Source organism: Pelophylax lessonae, assembly GCF_965119305.1.
Source record: "Pelophylax lessonae genome assembly, chromosome: 3".
Taxonomy (NCBI): Eukaryota; Metazoa; Chordata; class Amphibia; order Anura; family Ranidae; genus Pelophylax; species Pelophylax lessonae.
The window spans coordinates 626,218,361-626,241,971 of NC_138770.1; the positions used below are offsets into that span (position 1 = coordinate 626,218,361).

General features: G+C 43.5%; 1 protein-coding gene across 2 annotated transcripts in view; it reads right to left on the bottom strand.

Moving 5' to 3' along the window:
* RCOR3 (REST corepressor 3) overlaps nt 1–23,611 on the bottom strand; it is a 113,835-nt gene that overhangs the window by 36,775 nt on the left and 53,449 nt on the right. For both annotated transcript variants that reach the window (XM_082249766.1, XM_082249767.1), the window contains 3 exons: nt 19,448–19,666; nt 18,398–18,475; nt 13,424–13,481 (listed from right to left, as the gene is read on the bottom strand). In XM_082249766.1, the coding sequence (XP_082105892.1) occupies nt 13,424–13,481; nt 18,398–18,475; nt 19,448–19,666 (355 nt within the window). The remainder of the gene's footprint in view (nt 1–13,423; nt 13,482–18,397; nt 18,476–19,447; nt 19,667–23,611) is intronic.

The following is a 23,611-nucleotide window of genomic DNA, read 5'->3' on the forward strand; positions in this document are numbered from 1 at the left end:
TACCGAAAAGGAATGAGGGCGAACCCAGAGACTCAGATCACGCAATGCAAGTCTTCCAAGTATGATGGTAGATCTTCCTAGAGATAGATTTTCTAGCCTTTACTAGCATAGGAATCACTGATTCAGACAAACCTCTATCCTTCAGCACCTGGCTATCAACGGCCAAGCTATTAAAGCCAGCAACTGTAAAGCATGATTGAAGATTGGCTCTTGGGACAGCAGATCTTCCCTGAGAGGAAATCTCCAAGGAGCATTGGCGACCAGCCTTAACAGATCGGCGTACCAAGACCAGCGAGGCCAGTCTGGAGCTACTAGAATGACCGTAATCCCTTCTGCCTCAATCCTGCGCAGGAGTCTTGGCAGAAGTTTGAGAGGGGGGAGGCGTAAATCAGACATTACTGACTCAAAGGAGCCACTGATGCGTCTGTGGCGTCGGCCAGTGGATCCCAAGACTGTGCCACAAACCTCTGTACCTTCCTGTTGAGACGTGAGGCCAACAGGCCCACCTCGGGAGTACCCTACCAGAGTCACAACTGATGAAACACCTCCGGATGTAGTGACCATTCACCCTGGTCCAACGCCTGTCGACTGAGGTAATCCGATTGCCAATTTTCCACCCCTGGAATGTGTACAGCAGAGAGGGCTGGAATTAATTGTTCTGCCCACCTTAGAATGCCGGCTACTTCCCGAGCCGCCTTGGTGATTGAAATAGGCCATGGCTGTGTCATTGTCCCATTTAATTCGTACCAGACACCCCTGAAGACAAATTGTCCAATGATCCAGACAAAGTCTGATCATTATGAGTTCCAGTACATTGATCAGCAGTCTGGACTCTTCCAGAGTCCAGACCCCCTGAGCACAATCTGTGCTGAGGAAGTCTCCCCACGCGGATAGGCTGGCATCCATGGTGACAACTGTCCAGTACAGGGGGAGAAAGGATTTTTCCTGTCGAAGTGCCGGAGAAGGAAGCCACCAGATCAGGGACCCTCTTGTACCCCTGCTCAACAGGATCAGATTGTCTAGAAACTGTGGATCCTTGTCCCATTTCACCAGAATCTCTTTTTGCAGAGATCTAGTGTGGAACTGTGCAAACAGAACCACCTCGAAGGTAGACACCATCAGGCCCAGCACCCCAACACGGAGGGATGACCGTCTGCTGGACAACAGAAGCTGGATTGCCTTCTGCAATTTCTGGAGTTTTTCCAGAGGAAGAAACACTCTGGCAGAGGCCGAGTCCAGAGTCAGACCCAGATAGTCCAGTCTTGTGGACGGAACCAGAGCAGACGTCGTCTGGAGGTTCAGAATCCAACCGAACTCCCTCAGATTTTGCAGAGTATTTTTCAAGTTGTATGTCAGAGCAGTCAGAGACTCTGCTCGCAGAAGATCATCCAGGTACCCCAGTACCGCAATCCCCCACTGACGCAACAATGCTAGTACCGGGGCCAACACTTTTTTGAAGACCGAGGCGGAGGTGAGACCAAAGGGTAACGCCACAAACAGATAATGCACATGGCAAAGCGGAGGAAATGCTGGTGGCCAGCATATATTGGAATGTGAAGATAGGCGTCCTTGACGTCGATAGAAGCGAGAAAATCGCCCTGATGTAGGGACGCCACTACCGTGCTTCTGTACCCACACAAAGCAGTTTAGTGCCTTAAGGTCCAGAATTGGACGCACCTTGCCTTTCTTCGTGGGAACTGTAAACAGGTTTGAGTAAAACCCCTGAAAACGTTCTAAAGTCGGGACAGTCACCCCTTGAAGTATCAAGTCTTGCACCGCCCCAAAGAGACCCTGTAAGCGATCTGGTTAGAAGGGAAGAACCTTTCCGGAGAAGACCAAAACTCGATCTTGTAGCCGGACCAAATGACTTCATGGACCCACTTGTCCTGTATCAGGGAGGTCCATGGATCCCGAAACTAGTAGAGGGGGGACAGCTACTTACCATATCAGGAACAGGGTAGGCACCGCTCCGGACAGACCACTGCTTCATCAGAATAGGGGGGCTGTCGGCCAGGAGGAACGATGCGACTCAGGCTGAAGCCAGGTTGTATGCGCCCTCGCAAGACCTTTAACTCGCAGGCCAGCCCCCCCGTCCATTGGGGCTATGTCACGGCTGACTCTGCGTGTGGACGCAAAACCACCCTATCTTGGTGTAAGATCAAAAAATGGCTCCTTACACGAAATTCTGACACCCTCCTAACTGATGTTACTGCAACCAAAAGGACTAACTTTGTCTGAAGAACCAGGAGAATATGCCGAATGGACTCAAAGGGTTGTTTCTGTAGAACCACCAGAACTTTATTTAATTACCAAGGACACAAGGGTGGACTAACTGGCGGAAGCATAGGAATTACCCCTTGTATAAAGGCTAAAAGAAAAAAACACCCTCCAAGGGTGGGACTATTGTAGGCATAATCAGACACCAAAAATAATTGACAAATATGTAAAAAAAACCTTTTCTTTTCTTTATTTGAAAATCACAGTATAAAATATCCACAACTAGGTGGAGATACCAGCTAAAGGAATAATAGAAAAATACAAAAAAGAACTTCTACATAAGGAGAGACACATGAGATGAGACATAGATCTCATGAGATAAGACACAAATCTGTCCAACTTGTTGTTGAACCTGCATACCAACATATCTATGTCCGGGACCCCTCATCATAGACATACGACTGCTGGCAACTAAGAAAGTCCGCCTGCCAGTTCTCTATTCCCAGCATAAATAATGCCGACAGGAATAGCACAAATTTCTCCACCCAGGAAAGGAGGTGACCTACCTCCTTCTGGGCTGACTGACTGTTGGTTCCCCCCTGTTGGTTGATGTAGGCCACAGCTGTGGCATTGTTGGATTGATCCTGATGGGGCAACCCCGTAGTCTGGTGGTACAGAACCTTAGAACCAGACAAACTGCTTGAATTTCCAGGATATTGATGGGCAAGCTAATTTCTAACCAAGACCATTACCCTTGGACAGTGGCTTCCTCCAGGACTGCTCCCCAACCGGAGAGACTGGCATCTGTGGTAACCACTTTCCAAACTACTGGTAGAAAGGATTTCCCCCTCTCCTTATACCTGGTTACCAACCACCAACCGAGACTCTGACACACCCTTGGTGACGGAAACATACGACAATCTAGGGCCTGGATCTTTTTGTTCCAGGCCGACAGAATGTTATTCTGTAATGGTCTGACATGGAATTGAGCATAGGGAACTGCTTCAAATGAAGACACCATCTTTCCTAGCAACTTCATGCAAAGACATACAGAAGGATATTTCTTCCCTCTCACGATACGGACAAGATCCTTTACGGCTTTGAGGTCCTACAACCTCTATTCCCTGAGATCTTAGCATTGCCGATACTGGAGCCAGGGTTTTCGTGAACACTCGAGGAGCTGTGGCTAACCCGAAGGGCAACGCCAGGAACTGAAAACGCCGGTCTTCCACTGCAAACCGCAGAAACCTTTGATGGGCCTGGAAACTTGGCACGTGTAGGTATGCATCTGATGTCTATAGATGCCAAAAATTATCCTCCTTGCAAAAAATCAATGACTGAGCAAATTAACTCCATCCGAAACGTGCGAATGTTTAGAAACGGATTCAGGGCTTTGAGATCCAGAATAAGTCTCACATCTCCGTTTGGTTTGGGGACTACGAAAAAATTTGAGAAGTCCCTGAATTCCTCGTCGGCTGGAACCTCTGTAAATCACTGCCTATGATTTAAGATGGTCTAGAGCTTGAAAAAAGATTATCTTTACCGAATCTGCGGGTTTGCTGGACCTTAAAAACAGTGGAGGAGGAAACATCCAGAATTCTCGTTTTTGTACCACTGTGAGACTGTGGAAACAACCCAGCTGTCCTCAATCACTTCTACCCAGGCATCCGAGAACTGTAGTAGCCTTCCCCCCACCCCTTCATAAGGTAGATTTAGAGCTAGGCTTGGTAGGCCTCTGGACCAAGGGTTTCTTCTGCCCTTGACCTAAAAGTTTGCCTCTAGATGCAGATGGCTGAGGCCATCAAAACTGCCTAGGATTAGAAGTACTGGGTACCGTAGCGTTAGATACCCTAAAAGAAGGACGCTTACTCCTCCTCTTAACTGGAAGAAGCGCACTCTTTCCTCCCTGAAATCTTTTGTATATATTTATCCAGATCGTCCCCAAATAGGCATTTCCTATGAAAGGGGAAACCAGCTAGTAACTTCTTACAAGATAATTCCACAGACCAATTCTTTAACCACAGGATTCTGCGCATATGTACTGACAGAAGAGCAAAAACGAGACACCTGCTGTATAGACCCCTTAAGGGCATCTACTGCAAAACACAAAGCGCGAGGCAAATTTCTTCAGCAGACTCCCCCGAAGCAGGAATACTGTTAGCTACACGCCTAATATGGTCTTTCAAAGATTGGCTCACTACTATAACTACTACTGCTAGTTGTGCTGCAGACCCAGCAAATGCAAACTAAGCTTTTAGTAAAGATTCCAATTTCTTATCCGCTGGATCTTTAAAAACCTGGGCATTGTCCACATAAAAAAAAAAAAAAAAAAATTAATTTCTATTCACAGACAAAATAGTAACATCAACTGTAGGCATACTACACTTCTTTGTGAAGTTTTCTTCCATAGAATACAACTGAGAAAACCTTTTGGGAGGAAGAAAAACCTTTTCAGGGTGATCCCAATCAGCATACACTATACGCTCTAAAAGCGGGTGCAAAGGAAAAGACTAAGAATTCTGTGGAGGGCGTAATGAGCCTAATAAATAAAAAGATTTTAGAAATCTCTAAGGGAGGTAATTTAAATCCAGAACAGACCATTTCAGTGAGAGACTGAATTAACCATCATTGAGACTGAGAGGCCGAAAATGGCTTCTCAGACCTTGACTCCCCATAAGTGGAATCCTCAGCTTGACCCTCTTCTAGGTCATTTACGGCTACTTCTTCCACATCCTCTGCCAAATCCTGTATTAAAACAGGGGGGTTCAGGTGAGGGGGATCTTTCACACTTCCTCCCTCCTTGCAATACTGAAGCAATCATGCCAGCAATCTTTCCCTCAAGGCCAGCTAAATCCTCCTTAGTGACGTAGGCTGAGACAGAAGCACTACATATAGCTACTATGCCTGACAACCGTAATGGCTCAGATTGGCCAGTCGCCTCTGGCCTTTTAGGGGAGGTTAACACAGAGGATGCATGGCTAGTATATTCCAATCCTGACGGCGGCACACCACTCCTTTTCCAGGAGGACACTGCTCTAGACAAGCAAACTTGAGGTACTACTTTAGTGCACTCAATCCTTGTGTTAAGCTGTAACCAGCTTATCGCAATACACAGCATAGATACCCCCTAGTAACAGAACCTGTCAGTGCCTGTATCCGCCCACCCACAATGACTCACACGCCCAGCTGCAGCTGCTCTGTGTCCCATTCAGCTCCTTACAGGTGCCCACGATGCCAGGAACACGTCCTCAAATGTCACACCGCCTCCGCCCCTTACTGCGCCTCAATGAATCGCGGACACGCACCTGTGTCCACGTGCATGCTTGTGCAGGATCTGAAATAGTGCAGTGCCTCCGTGCGCCCCTGCTGCAGTCGCATATACCGCATGGGGGTGTCAAGGGCAACCAAAGGCGCCAGGTGAGAAACCAGACGCGTGGGCAGGGAATATGTCCGGCCACCCGCCAGGCATTCCAGAGGGGTTGGCTGTGTAAACAAACAAACCGTGCACATCTTTTAAAACAACATTACTCACCAATCCCGCCACAGGACTCTGCTTATAGCTAGAATCCAACCTTCACCCATCAAGGCGGACCCTTGTGGACCTTCAAGGATCAGGTCCCCCTAGTTTTGGGACCACTCCCTAGGACCTGTAGGACACCCTGTCGGATCGCCTTTGGAGTCAGTCTTTACCAAGGGTCCGAATCCCAGGGTCCAGCGCCGAAACGGGTCGCATTACAGGCAACACCTTGCAGTCTTCCATCTACCGAGGCTCAGGTACCATCCATTTTAGTCTTTCGCTATTCGGATGGATCCAATCGCCAAGCCCCTTGGATCCTGCAGGATCTTGAACCGTGACCATAGCATAACCTTTAAAATATGGAGAGCTTCTCCAACCATGACCATCACCTTTAAGACACTGGCAAACAAAATTGAGGTTCATCCTGTATGGGAGGGGTTATATAGAGGGGGACTTCCTTTCTTTTTGGTTTGCCAGTGTCCATTCACCTAAAGGTGGCGTATAACCCAGATAGTAATTATTATGGTTGCTCTGTGTCCCGTTGATGTACAATAAAGAAATACAAATTCTTTTGGAAGGTACAATAAGTGGAATCCCAGATTTACATACATCTGTTCATGAGTTTGTGCAAGTATGGCATATGCCTACGTACAGCCATGCACTGCTATGGGCAACTGTATGCTGCAGCTGTCTCTCCGGGGTAGGGAAATACACCCGTATCTTACTTTGGATGCCTCAAACCACCCAAGTGCATGAGGCCTTATAGAGTTCTTTTGATTGCCAAATGATTTGTATTTCTATCCATCCAGTCCTGATATCTACACAGCAAGGACAACTACATCACTTTCCTTGTTACATTTATGAAATACAGTGGTGTCCATCTTCCCATCACCAGCCTGGCCATTGACAGTGAGGGAGCAACAGCAGACAGATCCGGTAATCTGTTAGTTCATTCTGCTCTCTTCTCCTGTCAGCTTGTTCATTTCAACATATTTGCATGCAACAAATTGCCTTCCAGTTCTGTTTCTCACTTTCCAAGTATTGAATGCTGCAAGAGGGTGATATCAGATCAAATTCAAGCACCTACACTCGCTGGAATAAAAACCAAAGGAAGGTAATGATTTATTAGAAAATAGAGAGTTGTGTTAATATGTGTTTTTTATCTTTCTAGATTTCAGCTTCAAAGGCATCTGGTGATTTTTTCCTGGTTAAGTGCATGCATATCATGTAATGTGCCAGTGTAACACATCCAGGTATTTCTCCTCTCACAGAAATCACAGTACTCCTCCTGACAAATTTCCCCTCATCAAGGTCCAGCATCAAGGTCCGCATCTACTTCCTTGACTTAGTTGTTGGCTCAGAGATGACAAAATAATGTAAGTGCCTGTTCACACATAAATGGACAGCTGCCGTACAGTAAACTGCAGCAGCTCTATGTTCCGGCTGCACTGAGCAGATGGGAGGGGGGCAGTGGGATGCGCGTTTCAGCTCCCTTTTTTTGCCCACTTAACTTTATTTGAAGTGTATAAAGTGACCCTTCATTCATGTCACTGTACAGCAGCGTCCTCCGGCTCACATAGTTCTCAAGAGATACAAAAAATAAATAAAAATAAAATAAAAACAAATGAGATGAGATGTTTCATCCCACCAGACTCCAATGAAATGTGAGTTATGGTTGGAGTGACCCTTTTATTGCAAAGCTTCAGGTTCCATAGTGCTTACACTTTATGTAAACCCTCACCTTGTCAAACAGCCCATTCAGTTTAAAACAGAAATAAAAGGCAAAAGATTTGTGTATACATATAAAAAAAAACATTATAAATATCCTTCTACTTTTTTTTTTTTAAATAAGTGATTACATGCCCTCTGTTCTTAGCTGCATAAGAGCTGAGGGAGGAAAAACAGCAGTACACTGGCCTTCCCTGTGAATGGCTGTGAAGGGGGGGGGGGCGTGTCAGGACAAGTCTGATCACTGGAGAACAGGCTGAATTCACAGCATAGCGCTAGAGAATTGACCACACTGTGCCCTCATGCTTAATAAGGTCAGTTTTTTTTTTAAATAGGAAAGTAGAGGGACTGGAAGGAAAACCAGGGATTCCACACAAAGGAAGGAATACAAAGAGAACAGGATACTTTTTTATACAAGCACATGGTACAGCAGGCACATAGCAGGTATATGAAATGTTGGGTTTACATATTCTTTACAGCTGAACTGAAGTTTGCTTTGTATTACTGTTATGTACTGTCCGGTTCATAAATATTGTGACATCAACACAATTCTAATCTTTTTGGCTCTATACACCCCCACAATGGATTTGAAATGAAACAAACAAGACGTGCTTTAACTTTCAGCTTTAATTTGAGGGTATTTACATTTAAATCAGGTGAACAGTATAGGAATTATAACAGTTTGTATATGTGCCTCCCACTTTTTAAGGGACCCAAAGTAATGGGACAGATTAACAATCATAAATCAAACTTTCATTTTTTATTACTTGGTTGCAAATCCTTTGCAGTCAATTACAGCCTGAAGTCTGGAACGCATAGTCATCACCAGACCCTGGGTTTCATCCCTGGTGATGCTCTGCCAGGCCTCTACTGCAACTGTCTTCAGTTCCTGCTTGTTCTTGGGGCATTTTCCCTTCAGTTTTTTCTTCAGCAAGTGAAATGCATGCTCAATTGGATTAAGGTCAGGTGATCGACTTGGCCATTGCATAACATTCCACTTCTTTCCCTTAAAAAACTCTTTGCTTGCTTTCGCAGTATGCTTCGGGTCATTGTCCATCTGCACTGTGAAGCGCCGTCCAATGAGTTCTGAAGCATTTGGCTGAATATGAGCAGATAATATTGCCCGAAACACTTCAGAATTCATCCTGCTGCTCTTGTCAGCAGTCACATCATCAATAAATAAAAGAGAACCAGTTCCATTGGCAGCCATACATGCCCATGTCATGACATTACCACCACCATGCTTCACTGATGAGGTGGTATGCTTTGGATCATGAGCAGTTCCTTTCCTTCTCCATACTCTTCTCTTCCCATCACTCTGGTACAAGTTGATCTTTGCCTCATCTGTCCATAGGATGTTGTTCCAGAACTGTGAAGGCTTTTTTAGATGTTGTTTGGCAAACTCTAATCTGGCCTTCCTGTTTTTGAGGCTCACAAATGGTTTATATCTTGTGGTGAACCCTCTGTATTCACTCTGGTGAAGTCATCTCTTTATTGTTGACTTTGACACACATACACCTACCTCCTGGAGAGTGTTCTTGATCTGGCCAACTGTTGTGAAGGGTGTTTTCTTCACCAGGGAAAGAATTCTTCAGTCATCCACCACAGTTTTCCGTGGTCTTCCGGGTCTTTTGGTGTTGCTGAGCTCACCGGTGCGTTCTTTCTTTTTAAGGATGTTCCAAACAGTTGATTTGGCCACACTTAATGTTTTTGTTATCTCTCTGATGGGTTTGTTTTGTTTTTTCAGCCCAATGATGGCTTGCCTCCCTGATAGTGACAGCTCTTTGGATCTCATATTGAGAGTTGACAGCAACAGATTCCAAATGCAAATAGCACACTTGAAATGAACTCTGGACCTTTTATCTACTCCTTGTAAATGGGATAATGAGGGAACAACAAACACTTGGTCATGGAACAGCTGAGCAGCCAATTGTCCCATTACTTTTGGTCCCTTAAAAAGTGGGAGGCACGAATACAAAGTGTTGTAATTCCTACACCTTTCACCCGATTTGGATGTAAATACCCTCAAATTAAAGCTGAAAGTCTGCAGTTAAAGCACATCTTGTTTGTTTCATTTCAGATCCATTGTGGTGGTGTATAGAGCCAAAAAGATTAGAATTCTGTCGATGTCCCAATATTTATGGACCTGACTGCAGTCAGGCTGCATAACAAAAAATGTAGCATTTATTTTTGCGTTTAAAACAGTCTGAGAACCTGCTGTCCGGCTCTCTGCATGCACAGGGCAGCTTCTTACAAAGTGCATCAGTCCGAGGCTCCAGTGATCTAATGCCCCTTGCACAGTGCTCCAATCTAAAACAATGCTCAGAGACAAGGGGGGAAAAAAAATAAAAAATTGTGGTGCGACAAGGTCCCTCTTCTTGATTCACAGTAAGAACTGAGCCATCGAATTAGAGAATAACATTGTATAAGCTAAACAGCAAAAAAAATACTTTTTTCAGCACCTTAAGTTTACATTTTTTAGCACACGGTTGAAAAGGAGTTGGGCTTTGAGTAAATGGCAATAGGAAAAAAAGAGGAGTAAAGAAAAAGCCAGCGCAGGCATATCAGGAGGAAAGAATAGTGGTTATCTAGCCCACATGTGTCAAACACAAGGCACGCAGGCCAAATCCGGGCCTCCAGGTCATTTCATGTGCCCTCGCACCACTCCTACTGCTGTGGCACCCCCTTGTCTCCACCCCCCACCTTGTCTCAGCAGTCAGCAGCAGAGAGGATGACAGAACTCCTCCGCTGGATCCTGCGCTTCTTCGTGCAGCTGCAGAGAGGTTAGTCTCTGCCACCCCCCCATCTCAGCAGTCAGCAGCAGAGAGGTCAGAACTCCTCCAACAGATCCTGCACCGCTTTCTATTAGGGCCCTTTCACACCTAATGCAACGGGATGCAGTTGGCTGCATTTTTTACTGCACTCCAACTGCATAGACAGTCCAAAATCCAAGCTATCCTATAGCCATAGTACAACCCACAGCAGTGCAGAAAAGTACAGCATGCTGCATTTTTCTGCACCGCACATGCGCAAAAACACATGCAAACGCACTGCAACACATCACAGTACACATAGAAGCCCAAGGAAAGAAGGAAGTGACCCTGCAGGATGAATGCAGAAAGAAAGACCTGCATCAACTGCATGCATAGTTACAAGAAAAAAAAAAAACAGTTGCCGTTTTTGGTGCGAATGGGTCCTTTCAGTTCTGTGCAGTTTTTAGTGTGAATGGGCCCTTAGGCTATTTTATACAGAGGGCGTAATTGCTCGTGTGTGTGTGTGTGTGTGTCGTGGTTGTTTTTATTGAAAAAAGAGGGGGGAAGAAATTGGGACTTTGCATGAGGATATGACATGGTAAGGTCATATGCCTCCATCCCTGTCAATTGATTAAAAACAAAAAGGGAAATTGTGGTTGTTTTTATGTTTACATACGAGAATATTTTTTTAAATTTCAGAATGAGGGGGGATCCCCACTTCTTCTGTTCAATTTTGTATCGGTTTTCTGTTATGGAGAATAGAACAGGAGGAGGCGGAACATAAAGATAGGTAAGAAACACATAAAACCCAGAGGTGGAAAGGAACAGAGCCGGAAGTCATGACAGGGCTCAGGCTCAATCTATAACCAAAATATCAATTTGAGACAGGGGTTATCAGCCTTTTACACATTACGTGTCAAATTTACAATCTCAATGCAACACATAAGCCAGTAAACAATAGCCATATAGTTTGTTGTAATTTTTTTGCACACATATTTTTTGCTAATGGTAAGTGAAACCTGTAAATTATTAATATATTACCGGTGCACACACAGAACATGTTCACCAAGCCATGCACCTTCATACCTCAGATCCTCTGATCAGCCAAAATTCATGCACCCTCACACCTCAGATCAGCCCCAACTCCTGCACCCTCAATCCTCAGATTAGCTCCAATTCCTGCACCCTCAGACCTTAGATCATGCCCAACTCCTGCACCCTCAGTCCTCAGATTAGCCCCAATTCCTGCACCCTCAGTCCTCAGATTAGCTCCAATTCCTGCACCCTCACACCTTTGATCATCCCCAACTCCTGCACCCTCAATCCTCAGATTAGCCCCAATTCCTGCACCCTCAGTCCTCAGATTAGCTCCAATTCCTGCACCCTCAGTCCTCAGATTAGCTCCAATTCCTGCACCTTCAAACCTTAGATCATCCCCAACTCCTGCACCCTCAGTCCTCAGAGTAGCTCCAATTCCTGCACCTTCACACCTCCAAATCAGTCCCAGTTCACATACCTTCACACTTCTAATCAGCCCCTATTCCTTTACCCACATAAATGCAGAGTTATTACATGCATACCTACTGCAGCTGACAGTTCCACTAAGAGGAGGAAGAGGCTAGGCAAGTGGGGACACTGATGTCCACAGCCGCCGACGGGCTTACATTGGTAATGGAAGGAGACCCAGCACCTAAACATCAAAGGTGTCAAGAACGTAGGTGGGCTGCGGAAGGGCAGGCCAGGCTTTGTAATTAACAGCCTAGTCAGCTGCCAATTACAGCCTATGGCAGCTTGCTTCTTCTGTGTACCTGCCCATGTGCCATAAGATGTTGACCCTTACTTTAAGGACTGGCCATTGAAGGAGTAGTTGTAATAATTTTTCCAAAAAAAATATTAAGGAATATTTTAGTGACCACAAACAGTAGTTTGTGTACATAAAAAAGGGACCTTTACATTCCACCAAAAACAATACATGACAACATACCACTGTCACACACAGCTCAGATGTTGTGGGAGTACATTCTAAGTGGACAGAAAGACCTGTTTAGGAAGCAGTCAGACACATTACACCAAGGAGACACTAAATCTTTCTATAGATATCCTTCACATGTGTAGTACAAACTAAGCGTATATTTGGTTGCGGAATGTACTACATATTTTTAATGGATAAGTTCACCTCTGGAACATGTTACATGTTCCATCAGTTTTAAGGATGGTATGTAATGTAACATCTTTCAGCATCTGCATCCTCTCCCCCTGCTCCCCTCCCTCCCTGTGACAGCAGGTGGGGGATCTTATCCCCGCACATGCTGTCACTATTTGAAAAAAGCCTGGCCGTGCAGGACTCACACAGCCACATCATTCATTCACAGTTTCCAGTCCAGTCCAGGACAAGTCCTGTCAACCATTGCTTGTAGTTTTTAATGAGCTGCGAGGGTGCTGGTGAGCGCTCTGTTACTCCATTGATCTTCCTGCTCTCAGGTAACTGCCTGCCTGGAGGAGGAAGACAGTTATGCTAAGAGACTTCAGGAGCTGGACATTGCACTTGTGATCTGTTGAGTGTGGGTGCAATGCTCTGCAGGCTCCTTAGAAAAAGAAAATGATAAATGCACATTTACCTGCAAAAAATGTGCATTTATTATTTTTTTTTGTTAAAGGGGAACTATCCGTCAAGATGCTTTGAATTCAGTTTTCTTAATTTAGTGCAGCCCTGCATAATCAATTTTCAATAACTGACAGCAACAAATCACACGTTTTAAAATATTCCTTTGATTTTTTTTATTAAAACAATTATCTTTGTTTTCATCTTGCAGTTTATGTATTAATTTGGTTGTGTGCTTGTAGCTGTGACTTTCCCTTCTACACCAACAGTAGCTGTGCAAGAGCACTGGTAAGGGGACAGATGTTTTTGTGTGATTTGCATCACCCTTCCATGTGCTCCTTGCTGTTAAGGCCAGTTATAGGTTGGGGTAGATGCAGTTTGTATGTACAGATGTTAAGGTACCGGGTGACCTCTTGTATGATCAGGGCAACTTTACTAATAGCAATAGAAAATCATTAACAAATAATAAGGAAATACAAAGAGTCATTCCAGATTTGTAAAGCAAGGGAAATATGAAAATGACAAGCAGTCATATATGAACCGGATATAAGGGCAATATACTAAAAAGCTTTCAGTTTTCATCAGTCTCTTTTATATTCCACTTACCTTGCACTGCGAGAAGCTGCTCTTCTGTAGTCCAACGGGCATTTACTTTCTGAGTTGACTGTAAAAAGCAAAATTAAAATGTGAAGTGATACTGACAGAAGAAACTACCATTAAAGTGCAAGTTCACCCCTTTTTTAAACCTGAATTCCAGGCAAACTAATTTAGTCAAAATGCATATATGAAATGTTATAAGCAAGCAAATTTTGAATTTGGTTCATATAATCTAGTAATCAAGCCACTTCCTGCCAGACAGTGTAGCCAGGTTGATAACTTTTTTTTTTTTTTTCTTCCATAAAGATATTGTAGAGTAAAGCCAAAAGAACAATACAAAGATCATCCGACAGGGACAATTACAAGAGTGGAAAAGAAACATATGGGGGTGAATGTTGGCGGGTGGGGTGAATGTTGGCCAGCTCAAAAGGTGCACTTTCGAAACAGGATGAAGACTTCCTAGATCAAAAACCAGGACAGATCTTTCAAGGGGGAGCAGAGAGGTCTGCAAAGGTCGGAATCCTAACCTAACGTTTCTATACATAATGCACCTTGGTCATTGATCCATCCCTGCCAAGGAAGGTACATCGCCGGACAGATGGGTCCATTACTCTGCTCTGACCCCCTAATAGTAAGGGGTTGATTTATTAAAACTGGGAGAGTGCAAAATCTGGTGCACCTCGGCATAGAAACCAATCAGCTTCAAGTTTTTTTTTTGTCAAAGCTTAATTGAATATCCTGAAGTTAGAAGCGGATTGGCTACAATGCACAGCTGCACCAGATTTTGCACTCTCCAGTTTTAGTAAATCAACCCCTTTGTCCTCATTGTTACATTGACAGCACTGTGCAAAGCAGCAGAGCCTGTCTACCAATGTTTCTTGTCTGTGTCTTAAGGCCCGTACACACCAGAAGAAAATCAGAAGTAAAATTTCGCCCGACAAATGATCTGCTGATTTTCGGATTGTCAGTATAGTGCTTTCCACAGCCGATTACAAATTTTCAGATGACAAAAACTGGATGTGCAGGCTATAAAGGCTGTAACATTTTTATCGTACATGAACACCATGTCTGATTTTCATTTAATTAGTACAGTATTAGTCCGAAAAAAATCATAAGAGCAAAACTAGGCATGCTCAGAAACTAAAGAACACAAACAAAACAATTCAACACATGACATCACTTCTGAAGTTGAATTCTGTCGTACGAGAATTTTCATATGAAATTAACCTCTTCACTTTCCATGAGACTAGCATGCAACAAAAAACTAAAGAAAATTAATCCGATAATCTGATCGTGTGTACGAGGATTTACTAAGCAGATCAAAGACATATTCAGGTGCATTTATTACCTGTATTTAATAATATATGTAATGACATTTTAATAAATACATTACTGGGTTTAATTAGATAAGTTTTAAATCTGCCTGGAATCCAGCTTTGTCTAAGTCCATTTATAACATATTGGCTATGGTTACCCTTTTCCCCCTTTTAGCACAATTCCTGACTTTTTCTGTGCAGCTCTACATCACTGTAAAATCTACTGGCTGCTGTTCATTACACAATTCTGATAGACAAAAAGAATGCTGAGGGCATTCTGACCTGACTGTATGCTACAGTCAAATAGAGTTTACTGTGGTGCAGATTACATAAATGGCAGAAGAGATGCAATTTTATCACTGAAGGAACATTCTCACAAAAACGGAATAGAGCATGCGGTGAATACATGTAATGATAGCATCCACAAAAGGTGAAGTCGCTGCTAAGAACGCTGCAATAATCAACTCTGACTTGCAGGTGCTCAGTCCTCCAGGGTTCATTCCTCCCACGTGCAATTCAGCAAAGTTCTGGAGGCACATGTAGGCAGGTTTTGGGCTGAAGTTTATCTGCCAACCTGAAGGTGGTACTGTGCTGTTTCTTTAGGCTGCCAGGTGACCACTGAAGATAAATATGTCCCGTATTATGGACTCCAGGCAGCCATCATGGGTAAGTTGTCAATCCTGCAAGATTTAGGAAGCCATCTTGCCACAGAAGTGCTTAAACAGCAGATTCTGTGCCATTTGCTGCACGCGCAGTGTGGAAGTGAGTCAGGAACAGAGCCCCACTGGTTAAAGTGGTTGTATACCCTGAGACAAATATTCAAATTTAATGTCGGAGGTTTACAACCATGTTGAGACGGGAGAGAGCAGGAGCAGGAGAGAGACACCTGATGAAGAAAGGGAAAGAGTAGGCTTTCCCTTACAGAGGGTCTCTTCTGCCAACTTCCTGGAACAGTCACTCATTGGCAGCCAGATAACTGCAAGGGGATCTCAGGGTGATCTAGTGATCTTAAACCTCTTCCAAGAGAAGTGCTTCTCAGACAGACATTATATGATGGTCTGTAAACTTATAGTATATTATTTGAAAAAAATGTCTTGATAATAAACATGACCATTTCTGTTCATTGCTGTACACTGCCTTATTTCTGTGATCATTCAATTTCTATTTTTTCTCCTGCCAGTAAATGCCAGTGACAAGAAAAGATTGCCAGTAAAAAATAGGTCTGTGACTCTCGGCTCAGAACTGCGAATGCGCAGTTCCAGTCTGACACAGGCAGAGACCATCCTAGGACATGCTACAGTGTGTTTGGGTGGGGCAGGTCTGGCGGATGCGGTGCCTGAGTGTGTTGTGGGATGTCATGGTGCAGGGGAACCATGTCGAGCAGCTGGAGCCTCGTGTGTGGGTCTGCGGGAGGGAAGCAAGGCAAGCCAGAAGGAGGACAGTCAGTGCTGTTTGGACTGGAGTGGATTGAATAGACCACCTGGCGTGGAGAGAGACTGTCACTGTGACTCAGGAGGGAACGTGTCGTGTCAGTGAGGTGCCAACATCGTCTGTACTGCTGCACACTGCTGTCAATGTCACTGTGAGAGTCAATTTCATGTGTGTGTGCCATCCATTCTAATTTCTTGCCCTCCTGAGTCCTGTCCCTGACCTACTAAAATAAAATAAGAAATGTGTTTTTTGCTTTATTATCTGCCTTAAATCATATTGCTAATTGCATATTGTACTTGTTTGTAGCCTAAATACTTAAAACTGTCATTTTGTAACTTTTGGAAATGCCAGTAAAAACTTGGCTGTGCCAGTAAATTTTAGGTGTCGCGTCAGTAAATTTCTATCTGGTAGGTTGGCTACACTGCCTACCAGCGCCAGAAAGGAGCAAAGCTGGGTTACCGTTTTTGAAACCAGCCAATCCAGGTTTGTCCAAACATTTTCTAGTAGGAAGTATGGTCCATGGTGGTCGCCTTACATTTTGTGTAAACTAAGCAATTTGCCTGATGGCCATTTAAAGTCACACATACCACCGGACAGGATAAGATCCTATGCTGGCCATACATGGTTAGAAAGTAATTTGTCAAAAACAGTCGGAATTTTAAAAAACCTGTCGAATGTGTATGTGATAATGCCATCATTGTATCTATAGAGGTCACCCAATTATTGATATATTATAGATCGATAACAAACAGTTCATCTTTACTTGATCGATTATACGATCAGCGAAAAAGATGAAACGAGTTTTTGACCTTTGGGTATTCTCCAATTGAAACACGTCATACAATGTTGCCGTGTGCGACACAGAGGTCGTTGGAGGGGTCGTTATATTCTGTTGGCATTGTCGTGGATTGTGGTCCAGCTTTGGATGCTCAGAGAAAGAGGAAGGTAGTAATAGCTATGCTGGCAATAATGGGACTGGTTAAGGAGCCAACAAGAAAGATCTTTCTGTTCGTTGCTTGTTGCATTGACGTTTCCTCAAAAAAAAAAAAAAATCAGTCAAAAAAAATTCTGACGTGGTGGTTCGCTTTTTTGCATTAAAAATGCCACTTCTAATGAAAATTAGCCCACTAACATTTCGAAAGTCAAACGATTGAGTGTGTCAAATGCTTTTTCTAACGATTTTCTATCCATGTATGGCCAGCATTTGCTGTATGTCTCCCTTCATGACCATCACATGGGCTTTAATCTCCTCCTGCCCTCCAAGTACTGTTTCTTCAAGGATAGCAATACCAATGCATCAGCTTTAACATTCCAACGCTCTTTTCTGGGAACCATACAGGGGCAATAGGAGTATGGCTTCCCTAGCATTTCCCTCCAGGGAGTTAATTGACAGATCAGGAAGGTGTGCACTTGAAACAAGCGAGCCATACTCTCCAACCTTTCTGCCTAATCTGTCAGGGGAATGTCTGTGCCATTATCATTGCCAAAGCTGCTCCCAAAGGTACCATGGTAACAGCTCGAGCTGCACCGGCTGTTGAAGATGGGTTTTTCTCATCCTGCCAACTACGTCAAGTGTAAGCACGGCCTCACTTGTATACCCATAAATTGGGAGGAGTCAACACGTTAATACCCAAACGTTTTTTTTATTGTAGGAATTAAATGATCACAGACATAAGCCTTTGTCCCCATCTGTCACATTTTTTGGACAGTACAGTCTGCACGTAAAAGTAAAGTAAAATATAAAAGGTATTTTTAGGATTGTAAGGTAATCTATTAGATTGTACACTTTCGCAAGAAAGGCCCTCCAAACCCTCTTGTATTGAACTTCATCAGAACCGTACTGTCTCCCTTATATTGTAAAGCTCTGTGTAAACTGTTGGTGCTAGCGCAAACTTGAATAATAATAACAATAAAATAATAAAAATAATGGAAACTGCTATCATTACATGTATAAACCACATGCAGTTAACAGTATATTGTTCATAATGGTGGTGCTTACCAATAAAGAACTACTGCATCTGACTATTACATGCAACACCCCAGCATACGTCATTTAAAAATTCAGAAGAATATACTAAATATTGGGTAATTCAGAGTAAAAAAAACCTACCCAAATAAAAGATGCAAATGCAATACATCCAATAATTTGTTTTCTTTTCTGAGCAGGAAAGATTAACAATTTCAGTAAACTCAAACCTGAGAGAGTAATATGGAGGACATAGGCTTTCTGCTTTACCTCTGCTGGTTTAAACTCCTCTATTCCGCCATCCAGCTTCTGTTTAAGTGCACTGTTTATCTGCTTAGCATTCTGAACCTTGAAATGTAAGTAAAAGCTAAGTTTAGCAAATCAATATGAGGAGCAGTGCAAAGCATTAAAAATAAATAGATAAAAATATGCAGGGCACATAAAGTGTTTAGAATTTGTTAGCTATTTACCTTTTTTTCCTCCAAGAATCTGTTGTGTCTCAAAAATGTAAAAGAGAACTTGAGAGAAATGCATAAACATATAGCAGCAACAGACAGGTTACAGAAAAACTTGTCAGCACATATTTCTTGCTGCAGACTCTCTCACCCCACTGGTGCAGAGCCCTCCCAAGCCATTTACTTTGGTCACCATTTCCACAAACCTAGGCACACCTATGCCTATCCACCTTGCATGAAAATGCCAAAACTTACAGACAGGTCCTTCAGATACTGCATGGGGGGGGGGGGGGGAGGCTGCCCATGGTGAAGTGAAGAGGGCCCTGCAATTAGAGAATCTACAGTGAGAGGTATCTGCTGACAGTTATCTTTTACTTTTATTACTGTAGTCAATGTACTAGCAAACATGAGCCTTTTAGGACACAAAAGGTCTGTCACTATAAATGCAATATCTTCTGTCTGGTGAGTCTGGAGGGGATAGCAGACAGTGATAGATTATATTATATTATATTATATTATATTATATTATATATATATATATATACACACACACACAATCACACACACAATACAGTATACATGTGGAGTTTAGAACACACAACATATGTATAATATGGCATATTGTACAGAGTGGAGGTATCTGCAGTAAGGTACGCACAGTCAAATGAGTCAAGCAGGCAGAATGTAAAGCAGGGGTATGTAACCCAGGAGAGGTAGTTGTGAACAACATGGAAGAGATTAAAGATCATTGGGGTGTTAAAAAAAATAATGTACATTTCACTGTAAATTCCCATTACATCCCATGCCAGCATTTTTCCCTGAATGAGTTGTGTCAGTTTAGTGCACACATGACAAAAAATACTACCTGGCGTTTTAATGATATTAGTTCCATGTCCAGTTGCCGAAGAATAGTATTGGCGGCATTGGGGCTACATGACACAGCTACAACATCCTCCTTGCTTATGAACATGCCCTTCGGAGGCCGGAATTTGGACCGCTGAGAGTGGTGGCGATGCTGCAAACTTTGGTATTCTCTTCTGCCAAGTGCCACTTTTACTGGCTGAATACAGGAGTCCGTAGTCGCCTGGAGAAAGAAGACAGATATACATTTCCAGCCATAATTAGCTATTGCCTGTAAACATAAAAACGGTAATGTGCCTAAAAATTATGTTACCACAGAATGGCTGCACTGTTAAACTACATACATATGTCACTCACATAATAGGTGAAGTTACACTTTGAAGAGAGACTAAATTCTGTACAGAGATTTAGCAAAGAAAACAGCGAGCATCGCAGTAGTGACATCACCAAATCTCATTTCATATCTCTTGAGATTAGCAGTCAGCCTTAAATCCCAAACTGAAGATATACAGCTAAGAGGCTGTAAACACAGGAGAGCCTAGGCCCACTCACAAGCCATGAAGGGTACTGCTATTTTTGAGGAGGAATTCCAGACAAAAATGGGATTATTTTACTCACTGTACAATCCATTTATTAAAATTCATTAAGAAGACTTGTGATACTTTGAGACTCGGACAGTAAATGTCCACGCTATCTAGTCTCTAAATCCCAGATGTGCTCCTTGCAGGAACAAGGAGGAGGACTAGGAGAACCAGATTTTTCTAAATATTATCTCACAGCACATTTACAACACTTAGCCTCATCGACTAATCTACCATTCTACAGTACTAGAGAAACTATGGATAGCCCCAGTACACCCAGACTGTCATGTGACTCGTTAATATTACAAGGTCTCAGGTGTGAATGGGGAGCAGGTGTGTTAAATTTGGTGTTATCACTCTCATTCTCTCATACTGGTCACTGGAAGTTCAACATGGCACCTCATGGCAAAGAACTCTCAGAGGACGCAAAAAATTGGATTTTTGTAAGAACTTAACGTAAAATCCTTTTCTCTGAGTCCTCTGACAGACGCAGCTCTCAATGCTTCTTCACTAATGGGTTATGCGCCATCTACAGGAGTAGACAAGGCACTGAAAAGTTTTCTCTCGACGCGCCTATAGGGGCTGTCCCTTACAACATAACCCCAGACACACTGTGCTCTCAAATCAGTTTCGTAGCAAGCAGGGAAAGAAGACTCAACCAACCCCAAAAGAGAGGGGCGCAAGTTGCATCTGTCAGAGGACTTTGCAGAGTTCTTACAAAAATCCAAATTTCTCTTACGTCCTCTGACAGAGGCAGCTCTCAATGCTTTTTCACTAATGGGACGTTCCAAAGCAGTGTAGGCATGAGGGATTGGAAGAACGCAGCCAAAACCGGTAACGTATACCCCAGGCTAAAAACAAAGCCAACTGGGCAACAAAAGAGCTCAACTCAAAACAACAGGAGCTCATCCCCAAGACAAAAAGTTACCTTAACTAGGCAGCAAGAAACTGATTTGAGAGCACAGTGTGTCTGGGGTAATGTTGTAAGGGACAGCCCCTATAGGCGTGTCGAGTGAAAACTTTTCACTGCCTAGTCTACTCCTGTGGATGGAGCATAACCCATTAGTCAAGAAGCATTGAGAGCTGCGTCTGTCAGAGGACGTAAGAGAAAAAGAATTGTTGCTCTACATAAAGTTTGTTTAGGCTATATGAAGATTGCCAAAACCCTGAAATTGAACTGCAGCATGGTGTCCAAGACCATACAGTGGTTTAACAGGACAGGTTCCACTCAGAACAGGCCTTGCCATGGTCAACCCAAGAAGTGCTCAGCATTCTATCCAGAGGTTGTCTTTGGGTAATAGATGTACGAGTGCCGCCAGCATTGCTGCAGAGGTTGAAAGGGAGTGTGTGTGTGTGTGTGTGTGTGTGTGGGGGGGGGGGGGGTCAGCCTGTCAGTGCTCAGACTATATGCCGCACACTGCATCAAATTGGTCTGCATGGCTGTCATCCCAGAAGGAAGCCTCTTCTAAAGATGATGCACAAGAATGTGTGAAAACAGCTTGCTGAATACAAGCAAACTAAGGACATGGATTACTGAATTAATCTCCTGTGGTCTGATAAGATAAATATATTTGGTTCAGATGGTGTCAGGCGAGTGTGGCGGCAACCAGGTAAGGAGTACAAAGACAAGTGGTTGCATGAGAGCTACCGGCACTGGGGAGCTACAGTTTATTGAGGGAACCATGAATGCCAACACGTACTGTAACATTATAACGACCCCAAACACACCTCCAAGATGACCACTGCCTTGCTAAAGAAGCTGAGGGTAAAGGTGATGGACTGGCCAAGTATGTCTCCAGACCTAAACCCTATTGAGTATCCTCAAACGGAAGGTGGAGAAGTGCAAGGTCTCTAACATCCACCAGCTCCGTGATGTCATCATGGATGAGTGGATGAGGACTCCAGTGGCAACCTGTGAAGCTCCGGTGAACTCCATGCTCAAGAGTGGCCACACAAAATATTGACACTTAGGGCCCAATTAGGACATCTTCACTTAGGGGTGTACTCACTTTTGTTGCCAGCAGTTTAGAAATGAATGGCTGTATGTTGAGTTATTTTGAGGGGACAGCAAATTTACACTGTTATACAAGCTGTACACTCACTACTTTACATTGTAGAAAAAGTGTAATTTCTTCAGTGTTGTCACATGAAAAGAAATAATAAAATAGTTACATAAATGTGAGGGGTGTACTCACTTTTGTGAAATACTGTACATATCCCAACCCAAAATATAAACTCCTGCAGGTTGGGGCATACCTGGACTCACTATTGGAAAAGCATCTCTTATGTATCAAACCTCATGGGACTCTGCCACAACCCACCTCCCTCTCTTTCTCTACCCAACTCTCCCACCCACTCTGTCCTATTAAGAACAAATTCAGGTTTATACAGGGGACTGCTTTTTTAATTCCCATTCTCTCTTTTGGTTGCAAGTTACCGACACAGAGGCCAGTCATGCCATAAAGTCTCCACTGAGCTACAACTTCAGCTGGTACCTAGACTCTCCCTCCAGGAAATGAAATGGGGATAATAACGACAGCTCGCTCCAGATATAATAATTGTCTTTATTTATTGTTTCCTACATATAGGGGGGTAATGCTTTCCAGAAATTTGTCCCTGAGATTAGGGAGACGGGGTCCAGACCTAATTGCTATGTGAAACATTCTGTAATTACATAAATATTCATTCAAACTCAAATTAAAAAGGAAAAAGAAATGTAGGCCAGCCCAGGGTATAACCCTTGTAGTACCAAATACCAGCACCCCTGTTTGTGGCCCTCAATTGACTCTATGGGTAGTACAAAACGTTCTTGCAAATTAAAGGAGGAATTCTTAAACTTTCAGAATATCTAAAAGTAGTCCAACAGAGGGGTGGGCAACAAAGCAAATGATAGCTAACAGGTCCAAAGTACCAACAGAAACTCGGGACTGCCTGCAGCTCTAATAACTGTCTGAAGGTCTTTAAACACAAAGCTGGCATCAGGGTACACATAAAGGTCTACCGGGTAAAAAATGTGTGAACTGAAGACCAGAGGGCAGCCTTAGAAGCCTGAGAAACAGAGGATGCATACTGAAATGCCTAAGAAGCATTCTCAGTCATGGTGGAGCAAGCTTGACTGGAACGGGGGAACCTGATCCTTGAGATCATAAACCTGCATAGTGGTCTGTCTGTTTCACCTAGAAATGGTGAAACTAGAAATCTGGGCACCCTGAGAACCATCCAGAATGGCAAAAAGAGAACCTGCCTTGTGTAATGAAACAGCCCAAACCACATCTAGACAGTTGGAGAGAAATCTCCTTCTGGTGAACTGGAGCTAGACACAAAGAGAGAAGGTTGATTCAGGTGAAATGCAAAGGCCACCGTGGTAAAGAAGATCTATGCCTCAAAACAAACTTCCCCCTATGTATAACTAAAAAAAGGGATTCCCTGCAGGATAAAATTGCCAGTTAAAACCCTGGAAAAAGGAAACATTACCATTTGAGTCAGAGCAGAGAAAAAGCTGCCTAATGGGGGCTTATGAGGCAGAGGAGATTTGACAGGGGGAGTCACATGGGAGATCTTTTGCACAAAAGTCTTGATCAGAGATT